General features: G+C 41.8%; 1 protein-coding gene across 1 annotated transcript in view; it reads right to left on the reverse strand.

The window, feature by feature from the left end:
* The window catches only part of asah2 (N-acylsphingosine amidohydrolase 2), a 90,125-nt gene extending 73,288 nt beyond the window's left edge, over positions 1-16,837 (reverse strand). The window contains exons 1-3 of the mRNA XM_072239727.1: positions 16,720-16,837; positions 9,589-9,677; positions 217-366 (exon numbers count right to left, since the gene is read on the reverse strand). Coding sequence (XP_072095828.1) covers positions 217-366; positions 9,589-9,677; positions 16,720-16,837 — 357 coding nt within the window. The remainder of the gene's footprint in view (positions 1-216; positions 367-9,588; positions 9,678-16,719) is intronic.
* Between the last annotated feature and the right edge of the window lie 211 nt (positions 16,838-17,048).

Consider the following 17,048-nt stretch of genomic DNA (forward strand, 5'->3'; position numbering starts at 1 on the left):
CATTTCTAATACTGATCTGGCCTGCATGAAGACATGCCAGCAGGGGACTGCAATCTATTTATGGAACTTAATTTCTTCCTAGCTCCACAGAAGTAAAACTAATGAAAAGCGTGCTTACCTTTTTCAGAGCAACCTGTAACGATCCTTTAAAGGACAGCGGAACCATGGGTTATAGAATAAATTTCATAGAGGAAGTGCTCGGGAGTTGGTGCCTACCTCTAGTCTGAGCTTTTGAGATACCATTCCAATGTCAGCACTGACAAACACAACTCTCTTTGAAGTGTTGGGGTCTGCTACAATAAAAGCCCGACTGAAGAGTCGGGTATGAAGTCCTTCAGCCGTCTGCTCTGGATTGGCATATCCCATCTGCAAATCAGTAAAAAATTTTAAAGTAAATTTTTTATCGAAGTACATAAATGTCACAATATACAACTCTGAGATTCATATTCTTGCGGGCAATCACAGTAAATAGAAACATAATCAATGAATGACCACATCCAACAGGACAGACGACAACCTATGAGTAAAAAAAACAATCTGTGCAAACACAAGAAGGAAGAGAAAAATAATAATAATAATAAAAAATAAATAAGCAATAATCCTGAAGTCAATAACCATCTCCTTGGTCTTGCTGACATTGAGTAAGGGGTTGTAGTTGTGGCATCACTCAGCCCGATTTTCAATCTCCCTCCTTAATGCTGATTCATCACCTTCTTTGATTCGGCTAATGACAGTGGTGCCACTGGCAAACTTAAACATACCATTGGAGTTGTGCTTAGCCTGTCCTGTGCTTAGGCAGGGTAAACACATATTTAAGCCATATAAAAAATAAGCCACTGTCTTTATCTCACGTTTGTGTTAACTTCTGCTAATTGGTAATTCCAGCTCAGTGCAAAAACAAGGAGAATTCCATACATTTTCATTCCTAGTGAACTGAATTACACATATTTTAATTATGGTTGATAAATATATATGCAAATTTAGAACATAATAGAAAAATGTAAGAAATAGGAAATTAATGATATCACATTGAACCCACTGCACCATTTAGGAAGATTATGGTTGGTGTTCTACCTCATCCACCTTCCCAACCTATCATCACATGCCTTAATTTAACACAATTAATTTTAATTAAAAATAATTAAAAATCAAATTTATTAATTTAATTCAAAAATATATCAATGTCAGCCTTGGAATGTACACAATTATTGAGTATCCGGCAGTGAAGAATTCCAAAGTTTTAGCAGTTCCAAGTGAGGAAATCATCTCAGAAATTTTGAAGAGGTGGTCACACCCAGAATACAGGCTTCGGACTGTAGATGGGTGACCACCAGGAGAGGCAAGGGGATGAAGAAGTCAGGGCAGGGTTCCCCTGTGACCCTTCCCTTCAGCAATAAGTACAGTATACGTCTCTGGACGCTGCTGGGGGGGGGGGGGTTGGCGGTGGGAATGAATAGCAGCAACAGTCAGGCTGGTGGCCCTGTGGCCAGCTCTGAGGCTCAAAAGTCAGGCAGTGTGGTAGTTGTAAGGGCCTCAATAGTTAGAAGGACAAACAGGAGATACTGTGGAAGGAAAAGAGACACCAGGATGGTGTGTTGCCACCCGAGAGCTAGGGTCCAGGATGTATTAGAATGGCTGCAGGGAAGAGGTCCTACGCAATGAGTATATAGAGTTAGGAAAGAGGCTGTGAGAAGGACCTCCATGGTAGAAATCTTCAGACTACTCCCAGTGCCATGGGTTCATGAAGGTAGGATTGGGGTGATAGCATGGTAGAATGAGAGACTGAGGAGATGGTGCGGTGGACAGGTTTTCAAGATCTTGGGTCATTGGAATATTTTCTGGGGAAGGGGTGACGTGCACAAGAGGGTCAGGTTGCACCTGAACTGGAGGGAACCCATATCCCGGCGGAGGTTGCGCTGATGCCTCTTGGGGGAGTTTAAACTAGTGTGGCAGGAGGCTGGGAATTGGAGCCAGGTCAGCAGGAGAAGTATTGGAATGGAAGGTAGATGTCAGGGGAAAGTACTGAAAGGCAAAATTGAAATAACAGGTACAATGGGTCGGATAGTTTGAAGTGTGCATATTTTAAACCTGGGAGTATTATGGGTAAGGGTGAGCATGGATCAGTACATGGAACTACAATACTGTAGCCATTATTGAAACTTGTTTGTGAAGGTGGCAGGAATGGGTGATTAATGTACCAGGTTTTCCAAGTTTTAGAAAAGATAGAGCAGGAGGTAAGGGTTGGTGGGGGTGGGGGTGGAATTTCACTACTAATCAGGGACAATATCACAGCTGTACTCAGGGGAGACTTGATGGAGGGTCAGGCACTGAGTCCATTTGGGTAGAGCGCAGGAATAGGAAGGGTGCAATCTCACTGATGGGATTGCACTACAGATGCCCCAATAGCCAACTGGACATTGAGGAACAGATATGTAGGAAGGCTTCTTAAATCAACACGTGGACGGTCCAATGAGAGGAGGGGCTGTTCTAGATCCGGTGTTGGGCAATGAGCCTGGCCAAGTTACTGACTTCTTCATGGATGAGTAGTTAGGGAACAGTGACCACAAATCCTTAACTTTCAGGATAGCTTTAAACTGGAGTAGGGCAAGTTATGAGGGCATTAGGCAGGAAATAAGAGGCGTTACTTGGTAATGCCTTTTTTTTCTGGCAAATTCACATCAGACATGTGGAGACTGTTCAAAGATCAGTGTACAGGGGAGGTATATTCCTGTTTGAAGGAAGGACGGGATGGAAAGATAAGAGAGCCATGGATATCCAGAGAGGTGATGAATTTAGTCAAGAAGAAAACAGAAAAAGATATAAACCTTAGGAAGGTAGGATCAGACAAAGCACACAAGGATTATAAAGAAACCAGAAAAGAACTAAAGAAGGGAATTAGAAAAGCCAGGAGGGGCCATCAAAAGTCCTCAGCAAGTAGGGTTAAGGTAAATCCCAAGGCATTCTATACATACATCAAGCGTGGGAAACTAGGGAGAGGGTGGGACCACTCAAGGATAAAGGAGGGAACATTTGCTTGAATGCAGAGAATGTGAGTGAGGTACTTAGTGAGTACTTTGCTTCAGTATTTACCAAGGAAAAGGATACGGAGAACCAGGAAGTGAGTGCTGAGTGCCTACAAGAAGGGTCAGAGCCGTCTCTATTTCCTGAGGAGACTGAGGTCCTTTAACATCTGCCGGACGATGCTGAGTATGTTCTACGAGTCTGTGGTGGCCAGTGCTATCATGTTTGCTGTTGTGTGCTGGGGCAGCAGGCTGAGGATAGCAGACACCAACAGAATCAACGAACTCATTCGTAAGGCCAGTGATGTTGTGGGGATGGAACTGGACTCTCTGACGGTATCAAAATTTACAACTCCTCCCTTGGAGGGTCAGACACCCTGAGCCGATAGGCTGGTCCTGGACTTATTTCATAATCTACTGGCATAATGTACATATTACTATTTAACTATTTATGGTTCTATTACTATTTATTATTTATGGTGCAACTGTAACGAAAACCAATTTCCCCCGGGATCCGTAAAGTATGACTATGACTTTGACTAAATACATTAGGGTGTTTAGAGGTCAAGGAGGAGGAAGTGCTGGGCCTCCTAATGAGTATTAAGGTGGATAAGTCCCCAGGGCCTAATGGGATTTATCCCAGGTTATTGAAGCAGGCAAGAGATGAGATTGCTGGGCCTTGACCAGTATCTTTGTGTCCTCTCTAGCCATAGGCAAGGTGGCTAATGTTGTACCTCTGTTTAAGAAGGGAATAAGGGAAAATCCTGGGAACTATAGACCGGTGAGTCTCACATTAGTTGTAGGGAAATTGCTGGAGAAAATTCTTAGGGATAGGATATTTGAGCATTTGGAAACCCATGGTCTAATTTGGGAGAGCCAATGGGGCAAGTTGTGTCTTACCAACTTGTTTGAGTTTCTTGACAAGGTGACAAGAGAGATTGATGAGGGTAGGACAGTGGATGTTGTCTTACATAGATTTTAGTAAGGTGTTTAACAAAGTCCCTCATGGGAGTTTGATCCTGAAGATTATGATGCATAGGGTACACGGCAAACTGGCTGTTTGGATTCAGAACCGGCTTGCTGATAGAAGACGGAGGGTAGTGGTTGAAGGGACTTATTCGAGCTGCAGGTCTGTAATTAGTGGTGTTCCGCAGAGATCTGTGCTGGTACCTCTGCTGTTTGTGATGTATATAAATGACCTGGATGAAAATGCAGATGGTTGGATTAGTAAGTGTGCGGATGATACCAAGATTGGTGAACTTGTACAGAAGACTGGCAAAGAATACAGCACGATATAGGTCAATTGCAGATATGGGCTGAGAAATGGCAGATGGAGTTTAACCCAGATAAATGTGAGGTGTTGCACCTTGGTGGGGAAAATGCAAGGAGACAGTATAGTGTTAAGGGTAAGATCCTTAACAGTGTTGCTGAGCAGAGAGATTTTGGGATCCAAGTTCATAGCTCATTGAAGGCGGCTACACATGTTGATAAAGTAGTTAAGAAGGCTTATGGGATGCTTGCTTTCATTAGTTGAGGCATTAAGTTCAAAAGTTAAGAGGTTATGTTGCAGCTTTATAAAGCTCTGATTAGGCCACATCTGGAGTATTGCACACATTTCTGGTCACCCCACTACAGGAAGGATGTTGAGGCTTTGGGAGGGTGCAGAAGTGGTTTACCAGGATGCTGTCTGGTTTAGAGGGCATGTGCTGTCATGAGAGGCTAGATAAACTTGGGTTGTTTTTTTCTGGAGCATCGGAGGTTAAGGGGAGATCTGACAGAGGTTTATAAGATTATGAGAGGCATAGGTCGATTAGACAGGGAGTGTCTGTTTCCTGGCGTTGAAATGTCTAATACCACAGGGCAGGCATTGAAGGTGAGAGGGGGTAGGTTCAAGGGGGATGTGAGGGCTAAGTTTTTTACTCAGAGAGTGGTGAATGCTTGGAATGTGTTGCCTGGTGTAGTGATAGCGGGAAATACATTAGAGGCTTTTAAGAGATGTTTGGATAGGCACATGGATGTAAGGACGATGGAGGGATATGGACATGGTGTAGGTAGGAGGATTAGTGTTTGGGTGTTTTTGATTTGTTTTTTAGCTGGTTCGGCACAATATTGTAGCCTGTGCTGGACTGTTCTATGGTTGTATGTTTTAAGTGCTCAACCCCTTGACCTGAAACATTATTCTTACTTCTGGATTCCCAGTCAGGGGAAATCCCTTCTTGGCAATCACATTATCAATCCTTTGCAGAATGTCATGGTTCTGATTTTGTAGAGAAACACTGCCAGTTCTACAGATAACTGCTCGGTTTTTCTCATTTAATCTAAAATGTGTCTATCTGACAGTTTCTTAAATGCCCCTAATATATCTGCCTCTAGCACCACCTCGGTCAAGGCACTGCATGCATTCACCAATTTCTTTGTAAAAAACTTACTTCTGACATTCCACCCCCCCCAACCCCCCGTACTTTCCTCCAATCACCTTAAAGTTATGCCTCCTGGTAATAGTCATTTCTACCCTGGGAAAACGTTTCTGTCTATCCACTCGATCTGCACCTCATCATTTTGTACACCTCTATCAAGTCACCTCTCGTCCTCCTTTGCTCCAAAGAGTAAAGCCCTAGTTTGCTCAGTATATCCTCATAAGACATGTTCTCTAGTCCAGGTGTCACTATGGTAAATCCCCACTACACCCTCTCTAAAACTTCCACATCCTTCCTGTAATGAGGTGACCAGAACTGAACACAATATTCCAAGGGTGGTCTAACCAGGATTTTATAGAGGAGCAACATTACCTCTTGGAACTAGACATTCAGTTTTTAAAAAACCTTTGGCAGCTAGTTGAGCCAAAGATTTTTATTTTTCACTTATTTTGTTGGTGGAACTTGTCCAAACACCATGCCTTTCACCACATTTCCAATAATGTCAAAGAAGCCCTTGCTGCTATGCTGACTTCACCACTAATAATTGGACTAACTCTTATTTTTACATCAGGTTGCCTTTGGAGAAGCCAAAGGAGGCAAGTTCAAAGATTTTCTTGTACGAAAAAGATTTTCAATGAAGATGTCATTCATTCTTGCAACCTTTCATCCAATAAATTAATCTAATAAATTAATCCTGCTCTGCCTCCAAGGTACAGTATGTGTATTCTTTCTTTGGTATCAAAACTACACACTGAACTCAGAAATTTCGTTATCAAAGCCTTGCAGAATTAAAGCAGGACTTGTACTCTAACCTCAAAAAACAAAGGTCCACATTCAATTTGCTCTTTTGGGATTTTCCAGGAATGGAAGAGAACTTTGATGCTTCTGTTCTCCACCAGTCATCATTCATTGACACTGCGTATATATGAAGATAGATTGACATATAGTTATAGGCCAAGCAAAAGCAACTAAAGATAATTTTTGCACTGTCCTTGGTAAGGCTTACAGCTCTCTGCTAACCAACCAGGCTCTGGCAGCTGGGGAATTCCTGTATGAATTGCTTTGATCTTCTCATCAGAAGGCTAATGTGACAAAGTCTAAAACATGATTTTTTTAAAGAAACATGCTCATATGGCACACTAGCCAATTCACAAAGTAAGCCTAGTTATAAAAGTAGTTTTTGTGTACATAGATTTATTTTCACTCTTAAAGAACTCCATATTTTAAAGCTGGCAGTTAAATTCAGCTGCTTCTGACTAAAGCTAAGTCTGGAAAGGAATGTAGCAAAGAGGAAGGGGATAAACAGGAAAGGAATTAGTTTTCGTATAGGAATTCCAAACCAAGTTTCTGAGTGTGAAACCTTAAACTAATATTCATGATGGAAAGGCTTACTTCAGAAAGTTGTGGAGTATTACAGTACAGAAACAGGCTCTTTGGCCCATCAAGTCCACACTAACCATTATGCACCCATTTACACTAATCCTACACTAATTCCATCCTTCATTATCCATATTCCTAAAACCTTTGCCCAGGTTCTACCACTCACCGATCCATTAGGCAATATCTGTCACAGATTAACCATGTGTCTTTGAGAAATGGTAGGAGACTGAAGCACCCAGGGGAAACCCATGCAGGGAAAGCTCCATGCATTGCAGGCCACTAGAACTTGCAAGGCAGCTGCTTTACTAGCTGCATGTCTGTGGTATCCTGGAATGAGCACCGCAAAATTAATTTTAAGCAGGCTGGCTTAGAAACTTGAGACAGTATAAAAGAGTTGTGAAGAGGAACTGTGAATAGATAAGGAAGAAGCAGAAGAAAGTGGTAAGAAGTCTTTTTAACTGAAGTTCTTGCTTTTACACTTATAAATGTAAAATGTCAGAAATGAAACCAGTCCCGGAATCGAGGGATATCATGTTTACAGCTTTGGTGTGAACTTGGGCCAGAGCCACGCTGGAATGAACTTCAATCTTTATCATTTCATGAGAGAGAGAGAATTATGGGTGGAGCAATGGTTAAATCAGCGATCAGTTTACTGATTCTGAAAGGAGGCTTTTCAACAGATACTGCTCCTCATACAGTGTCCACCCAGGTGAATTAACAAATAATAAAGGAATATTATTCGGGAGAGCATTATGGTTAAAGTGGGAAGGGTTTCCAGAACACACCCATGATTATTACCTTCATTAGCTTGTTAACATGAGAGAATCAGGAAGTATGCTAGACTCGACTCTGGATAACAAGATCAAAAGGAGCTGAAAATAAAAAAGGCACCACAGAGCTAAAGGGATAAAATTGTTCCCAAATTAAGAAAATCCCTCTGAAATTCCATTGATTTCAGAAATAAACAGCAATAAACAGAAGAGTGTACTAGTTACTGGAAAATTTGATGACACTCTTTGTACATTGGAATCTACCCATCAATAACGTGTGATCTCCCTGTTATAACTTCACCCAGCCAAAAGTGGCGTGTGAGATGTAACTACCGGAAATTGGACAAAGTACAACTGTTTTCCAAAGGGCTTTCTCATATTATCTAAAGTTTTAAGCACAGTAACTGAAAGATAGTCAGTTAGTTATTGAAATTAAAGACTTGGACCGGTAACTCATAAACTCAAGAATTCGGCAGATGCTGGAAGAAATCTGCTGGTCAGGCATCTATGGAGGGGAATAAGCAACTGACATTTCAGACTGAGACCCTTTGTCAGGACTGGAAAGGAAAGGCAAAGCAGCTAGGGGAGGGGAATGGGTACAAGCAGGCAGGTGATAGGTGAGAGCACGTGAGGGGTTTGGATCAGTAACTGCTTTTGATAGCTGGGGAACATCAGCCAGGACTTCATCAGCTGCCACGGCCATTTCAGAGGCGGACTAGCTGCTCATACACAAATAAGTTCCATGCAAAGATGGCCACCTTCTAGGAAATTGAGCTCACGGGACGAAAACTCAGCTTTCTGTTTGTTAGAACATTTGGCGCAATTTATTGGGAGGAGCAGAAATTTAAATGTAGAAATTTAAATAGAGAGATGAAGTGAATAGACACCATTATGAAAAAAATAAGGTTCAGTGCACTGATGTCTGACAAAGTCACTTTGGACTTAAAATAAATTTTGCTACATTTGACAAATTACTGACTCTACAGGACCAAAGGTGTGTCTATACATCAGTAAAGGCTAAAGGTACAAGTCACAAATAAGGCTGGAGTAATGCTGAGCTTCATTTAGAACACAAAAAAAGCCTACTTCAGTTCTATACCTTCAGCATAGAACCTTCACCGAGTACTGCTTAGAAATATGCAATCATTTCCCTCAGACCATGGAGGACCTGCAGCTCAAGTTCACCAGAATTATACTAGGATTTAAAGGTTTAAAGCAGGTCGCGTAAATCTGATATTACATCACGCAACACACATAAAAATTGCTGGTGAATGCAACAGGCCAGGTAGCGTCTATAGGAAGAGGTACAGTCGACGCTTCGGGCCGAGACCCTTCATTGGGACACATATTACGTCCTTTACTATTTGTAGTATTTAATACAGAGGACCAATTTAACTTGGACTTTTAAAGTGGTCAGAGGACCCAGTAAAGTTTAGAAAGAAAGAACAGTTTTTCTGATGAGGAATCCGAAACAAGGATAGAATAGGATGTAGGAAGTGTGGATTTGGTTTGTTGGACTGACGTGTCGAATTGTTATTTTTCTTGTAGTTTAACTTCCTATGCTTGCTTGTATTTTTATATGATCAGCTATATACATGGTAATTGTTCAGTGAATTTCCCAATAATTATAATAAACTTGCTTCTGTTTCATAGTTCATTATCATCATCGTTCATAGTTCATAGTTCATATGTTTCAGCAGCATGTCTCACGCCACTTGAATCTGGCCATTTTATAGGTTAATTAATGTTATCAGTGGATTTTTTTGTTATCCTTAGTCTGACTATGAGATGACCATGACTGCACTTTCTTGCTCATTTTCTCTGGTTGCGACATTTAATATAACAACCTTAAGCAACGAGTTTTATGCCTCATTCTTGACTTCTGCGGAACCTTTGGATCGCAAGGGCATTAGGATCCAACAGGGGGCATTGGAAATCGTAGAAGTATTCTGGCACAGAGAAGCTAACACAACAAACAGCTCTGGAAACAAATGATCATACCAAAGGTAGGTCTGCAATTGGCCCAGTGCAATCAGCACGCCCAGCACCAATCCGGTAATGCAGGGAGGGCTCTTCAGTGGATTTTAAATCTGAAACACAAATCAAGTAGGTTAGAATAGACAGCGGACATTAATTTTAGCTGTTATCCCTGAATTTCACATTGTCATGCTGATATCTTACAATCTTTTGAATTATAAACACAAGAGGTTCTGCAGATGCTGGAAATCTGGATTAACATATACAAAATGCAGGAGGAATTCAGCAGGTTATGTAGTATCTATGGAAAGAAATAAACAGTCAGTGTTTTGGGCTGAGACCCTTCATCAGGCCATTCCTTTCCATAGGTCAGGGGTTCTCAACCTTTTTTATGCCAGGGACCAATACCATGAGGCAAGGGTCCCATGGACCCCAGGTTGGGAACTCTTGCCATAGAAGTTGCCTGGCCTACTGAGCCCCTCCAGCACAGTGAGCCTGCTAACCTTTTGTCATTACGGAGGTTTGTAAACATAAGTGACATGAAGAAAAAAATATTAAGCAAGTACATGAAGATTTAAATACAACTGTTTGAAAAATCTGACTTCTATTCCTGGCCGAGAATTTTTGCAATCAATTCTGCTAGCAGTGCAGATCTACTGCCGATCCACACTCAAGGCTGGAGAACCAGAAGCTGAAGAGATAGCTCATGTGGAAGAACCTGCTGCACTGAGTGTAACAGGAGGCCTCACCCCATTAGAGTTCACGGGTCCAAAATGTTGCATCTGCAGTCAGAGGGCTGTGTTTTCATGTTCAGCCTTATTGGAGCCCGGGTGTGGTGTATGTATATTGCTGTATGGCTTACTAGCTGCTACGTCAAGGCCCGCGAGGTCACTGTTATCTAAGAAAGGGTGCCACATAACTAATTGAGCAATACTAACGTGTCATACTTACAGAGTCCATACCCACAATAAAGGCACACTTCCTTGATGTTCTAGGTCAAAACAAATTCACATTATATTCCAAAAGTCCAAAATTAACACATTTACTACACTGGCAAAAGAATGGATGCTTACCACAAGGAGCTCAAGTAAAAGAGGCACGTGTGTGTGATTTAAAAGAGGGGGCAATTTCCTCAATACTGAACTAAGTAGCAGCACAGAAAAAGGACTCAAATAAAGGAAAGGTTTGGTACAAGTTCAAAATAAATTTATTATCAAAGTACATCTGTGTCACCATAAGTTACCCCGAGATACATTTTCTTGCAGACATCCACAGTAGAACAAAGAAATACAGTAGAATCAATGAAAAAACTACACACAAAGACCGATAAACAACCAATGTGCAAAAGAAGGAAAATTGTGTAATACAAAAATAGTAACAAATAATATCGAGAACACAAATTGTAGAGGGAGTCCACGGATTGTGGAATCAGTTCAGATATCAGGTGAGTGAAGTTATCCACGCTGGTTCAGGAGCCTGATGGTTGAACGGTAACATCTGACAACTTGATAAATATGATAGAATCGAGTAAGTGTTTAGCATTAAGTCAGATATATTCTTCAATAACACCACAGAGGTTACAGCAAAATTGCAGAGGGACAAAATGCAGTGAACCTTGAGCGAAAAAATTCCACGACATTATAGGAAATAGGTTCAGACCTTCACACAACATTGCTTAACTTGATGGCTTCACATAACAAAGTTGATATCTCTTTTAACAAAAGTGGTTGGGAAGTAAAGTCACCTTCTTAACCCAATTCTAGCCAAAATATTTCAGAGTGACAAATTCAGTACACGTCATCACATGCCCAGAGGAGGGAACTATTATGATGTGACTTCAAAGTTCAAAATAAATTTATTGTCAAAGTACCTATATAGTATGCCACCATACACTACTCTGAAATTAATTTTCTTGCAGGCATTCACAGTAGAGCAGAGAAATACAATAAAGTCAATGAAAAACTACACGCAAAAATTGACAAACAACTAATGTGCCAAAGAAGACAACTGCGCAAATAAAATAAATAAATAAACAAGCAATTATACTGAGAAGATGAGTTGCAGAGTCACGGAAAGCAAGTCCATACATTGTAGAAACAGGTCAGAGTTGATGTGAGTGAAGTTATCTATGGTGATTGAAGGGTAATTTTTGTTCCTTAATCTGGTCGTGTGGGACCTAAGGCACTTGACCTGGATGGTGTGTATCCTTGATGGATGCTGCTTCATGTCATTGTGCTCAATGGTGGAGATGGCTTTGCCTGTGGTACACTGAGATGTATCCAGCACTTTTTGAGGAACCAAGAGAGATACTGCAATTTCACCATGTTTTGATTTGAGCAGAATAATAGATTATTACACAGATTTTCCAGTCGGAATAAGGCATTAATACTCAGAATATTACATTTCAAAAACTAAGTGGGATTGCCAGGAGCTGGAAATGGCCAGCAATAATGAGAGTGATTAAGTCGGTTGAAGAGGTAGTTACGATGGCATGTACCATTAATGAAAGGGCAGCCGACGCTTTCATCTTCATGGGCTCTGTCCAAAGACCTTTACAGCAGGAAACCAGCAATCTATGTAGACTCTGAAATGGAGGGAAATTATGATTTATGGGATTGTAACTGGTAAGAGTTGATAAGTATCTGAGAAAGAATAACTTCAGAAAAACAAATGGGGGAATGCATCTGAAGGGAAGATGATAAGTTCAATATGGTCACTTATCTCTATAGGACTTATTTATTTTCGAAAGGGGAAACTGTGGTGTATGTACAATATGTTGGTCTGTGGCTCATGTACATTAGTCATTGTGTTATTTTAAGTCTGGTACAGTCACTAGTCTGGTGAGTGCTATGTTGTTAACCCAACAATTTTGTTTGTGCTGGGCTCAGTTCAGAGAGTCCACTGGCACCATGAAGGTGTGTTTCTCTGATGCTAAGAATGTGTTTGTTCTACCCCTCTGGAGAAATACGGGTAGAACCCAATGTAGCACATTGAGGGACAGCTATGTCCCATCTTCTGAGGCTTCTGAACGTATATTTCTGCTTCCTGGGTTTAACACAAGCTGCATCAGGAGACAATCTACTCGAGTTAGCGTGTGATCTATTCTAACATCAGCAGGTCACTGACTTCACTTTATATGTCAGCTGCGTTTCTAGTTGAAGCACCTTCAATAACTCCAAAAGACTGAAGTAAGGTAAATACTGAAAGGCTTTTATTCGCTGTACAATACAACCTCCATGGTGAGTGTCTGCCCCTGGACTGAGGGGGAGGAGCAAAGTGAAATCACCTTGGTTCAGGGATCTGTGGGAGGAGCCACAGGGGCAGTCAGCAGAGGGGCGCATTCAGACAGTTAATCCAGTTACAACATATATATGGTTTACCACACTAGTCATAGATCCTGATCAGAGCAGTGTGCTATAAAGAAACCAGAGCACAGCAGCAAAGCTAACTCTCCAATGCTTCACGGAGGGAAAGCGTGTGATCCCTGGTGACATTTCCAGCTCATATAGTAATCCATTCTCTATTAAAATTTCACTGCAGCCTATTTTTTCTCCAACACCTCCCCTATTCTACCATTCACCCACATGCAAGAGGGAATCAGTGGTGACCACTTAGCCGAAAAACCCACATGCATTTGGGTTGTGGCTGGAAACTGAAGCACCGACACCACAGAGAGAACATGGAAACGTCACCAGTGAGCAGTGTGGCAGCAGTTCTGAGCTGTGCCACTGTGCTTTTAGAGTCATAGAGAAGAACAGCATAGAAACAGGCCATGCTGAAACCATTTAAACTGCCTACTCCCATTGATCTGCACCGGGACCATAGCCCTCCATACTGCTACTATCCATATACCCATCCAAACTTCTCTTAAACATTGAAATCGAGCTCGCATGCACCACTTGTGCTGGCAGCTCATTCCACACTCTCGCAACCCTCTGAGTGAAGAAGCTTCCCCTCATGTTCCCCTTAAACTTCTTACCTTTCACTCTTAACCCATGACCTCTGGTTGTAGTCCCACCCAAGCTCAGTAGAAAAAGCTTTCTTGCATTTACCCTATCTATGCTGCTCATAATCTTGTATACTCTTATTGCATCTCCTCTCAACCTTCTAAGTTGTAAATAATACGGTCCTAACCTATTCAATCTTTCCTCATAACTCAGGTCCTCCAGACACAGCAACATCCTTATAGATTTTCTCTGTACTCTTTCAACCTTGTTTACCTCTTTTCTGTAGGTATGTGAACTGCACACAATACTCCAGATTAGGCCTCACCAACATCTTATAAAACTGCAACATAACATCCAGTCTCCAGTACTCAATACGTTGATTATGAAGGCCAATATGCCAAAAGCTTTCTTTACGACCCCCTATACCTGTGATGCCACTTGCAATGAATTATGGACCTGTATTCCCAGATCCCTTTGTTCTACCACACTCCTGAGTGCTCTACTGTTCACTGTGTTAGACTTACCCTGGTCGGTGCTGTGGTGCCACTGTCCTTTTAGAGTCATAGAGAAGTACAGCACAGAAATAGGCCACTTGGCCCATCTAGTCCACGCCGAAGCCACTTAAACTGCCTACTCCCATCGATCTGCACCGGCACCATAACCATCTTTTCTAAGCATGGTTCCCTTTGCTCTCAGCTGATTGCAATAGATGCAATGACATTAATTCAATGAAGAACACGTAAGTTTGCCTGTACAACATTTCGCTCTGCACAAGCATTACTAAAGCAAATACTTCGGTCATTTGGCTCATTGTTACCTGTGGGATCTTGATTCAAGATTGTTTATTATCATTCTTCAGTACACAAGTGTAAAGGAGAATGAAATGACTGTTGCTCTGGTTCCGACGCAGTATAAGCAACACAGTAAGCATAAAGAACACAAATAAAAAACAATAAATATAAATATAAAAGCAATCCTATAAAACCCAGTCTACAAGGAACTGTTGAGTGTGGCTGTACATACATGGATTAGCTTCTATACATAGACTGAGAGTATGTACATAAAGTGATGCTAGCTGCAGGAGTATCTGTACATAATGTGACTCTAACAGGAAGTGATACAGTGACAAAGTGGCTCCTCAGCAAGGCGTTCTCTTCTAGGTAGCAGTAGGGCATATGAAAGGAGCAATAGTAGCACCCACACTTCAAAAGTATTTCTTTGACCGTAAAGCACGTTGTACGTTCTGATGTTGTGATACAGAATGCCAGCACAAGATTGTCCATCACATCAAGTCCACAAACAGTAATTCCAAAAGACTCTGCATATGGAGATATATGGAGTCTGTAGATATAGCACTGTGAAAGGCCAGGTCTGCTAAACCTATATGTTGTTTTGTCTGTCACACACCACTGGAGTTGTCCTTGTGGCTGCATGAAAGGTAGTGGAAGATGCTGGTCAGCCAAATGAGGTCAAATGAAATCTGTGGTGGGTTATTCATGACAGGCTCAGGTTCCAAAGCTGTGAACTTTTGTACCTGCATGCTATCTCTTTAAATACAACTGTGATCACTTCAAGTGAATATTCACCTCCTCTGCTCAATTATTTTAGTTGAGAAAGCGGATTTCAATAGGCAGGACTCACTGCCAAGATTCCTCCATATATGCCGTTTACCCCAAACACATGACAATCATCTTACCATCCATGACTATTCAGTTTCAACTGTGACGAGAATACACATAGATTAAGATGTTAGCTGTCCTGTGCTGGCACCAGTGGGATCAGCAGTTGGTCTGCCACTTGTCTTCAGGAGAGAGAGATATAAGGAAAACAATGGAGCAGCATTTGGAGATGTTAATGAAGGGACAGGAGAGAGTAATGGAAGGAGAGCTGTCAAGATCGGCTCCTCCTTTGAACCCTGAACTGTTTGAAGTGATGGACAGGCGATACCCCAGCAGGGGGATAAAAAGGGACATGTTCGCTAAGGCACACACACAACACCCCAAGGTAACGAGACCCTGGAAGCGGTGTGTCTCTCACAAGTCGGTGGGAAGTTTTGGACGGCTGGTCGCAGGACAAGCCATAGACGCACAGGGTGGAAAGGAACGATCGGCGGGAACCTGGTGTGTGTCCACCCTTGCCTGGGTGCCAAGTTCACTGCAGAGAAACGATCGTATCTGGAAACGGAGGGGTCACGGTCGGTGACCTCAGATGACATCACAAAGGACTCGCCCGAAAGCTGACTGTGAAGGTCTGTGTGGAAGCCGTTTGAATATTCATTCATTTTGCTCTCTCTCTCCTTCCCCCCACACTGTCCATCTCCCACGGCAGTGATTACTGTGAACTGAACTGAACTAAATTGAACTGAACTTTGCGTCACTTTGAAACTGGTCATTTACCCATAGACAACGATAGAGCTTGATTGATCCTGTTATCTTAATTCTGTGTACATGTGTGTTTATCATTGCTGAACTGTTGCATTTATTATCCTTTTGATTAGAGTACTGTGTTGCTTGTTTCTTTAATAAAACTTTCTTAGTTCTAGTAATCCAGACTCCAACTGAGTGATCCATTTCTGCTGATTTGGCAACCCAGTTACGGGGTACGTAACACAACATAATCAAATAACAACTCTATACATTTGGTTGGTTGAATGTCAAGTACTATATGGCACTGTTTATATGAATTCAGTCCGATTATCTCTAAATGAATGGATTATTTGGTTAATTATTGCTCAGTGATTTACCAGATTGGTTTGTGTACATTGATCTGTGTATTGCTGAACCAACTAGTTTTTGAAGGACTTGAATTTGACCTTAAGATTTAGAAGATGCTATAGTGCAACCTCTTTGACGATAGATTATTAATGAAGTAGCCCCAGTGTTGCTATAAACATTGCTTTGTAACAACACTTGTGTTCTTCCTTTCCAAGCCTTGTGGCGCTTCAGGTGGCAATTTTGCCATTTCTTTAGAATTTTTGTCTGTTTTTTACGAGGCTGAGTCGCGAGCTCAGTGCTCAACCCAGCGCGGTTGGAAAGCGTTCAGGAAGGTAGCCAGACTCAAACCCAGAACCACTCATCCTGAAATCACTACACCACCGGGCGGCTGTAACCAAAGTTGCCTTGCTGCTTTATCCAGGTAAAGTTCACACTACACCTCACAAGTGAGAATCAACAGTGTCGCCATCCCACAACCCACATTGCCCGCTTACCAGCTTCCGATCTGGCAAAAATGAAGAAAACTGCAATGACGGCCACGGCCACCACAGTCATGAGGACAAACAGAACAGCACAAGAGATCTGAAAGGATGTGCCACTTTTAGAACCCATTTTGCAGATCCAACCTGATGTGAAATAAAGCAAATAGAGTTAGTTCAAAAAAAAACAATCTAAACCACCCACAACATGCAATTTATATTATAATAACAATGGTCAAGTTACCAGATAGAGCAAATATTGACCGCTGCTATCCTAGAGTGATGCACTTGAGAAACAGGTGCAACATACGTATTTGTGCTGCAGATGCAAGGGGAAAAGTCAT

The sequence above is a fragment of the Mobula birostris genome, chromosome 21 (assembly GCF_030028105.1).
Source record: "Mobula birostris isolate sMobBir1 chromosome 21, sMobBir1.hap1, whole genome shotgun sequence".
Classification (NCBI taxonomy): Eukaryota; Metazoa; Chordata; class Chondrichthyes; order Myliobatiformes; family Myliobatidae; genus Mobula; species Mobula birostris.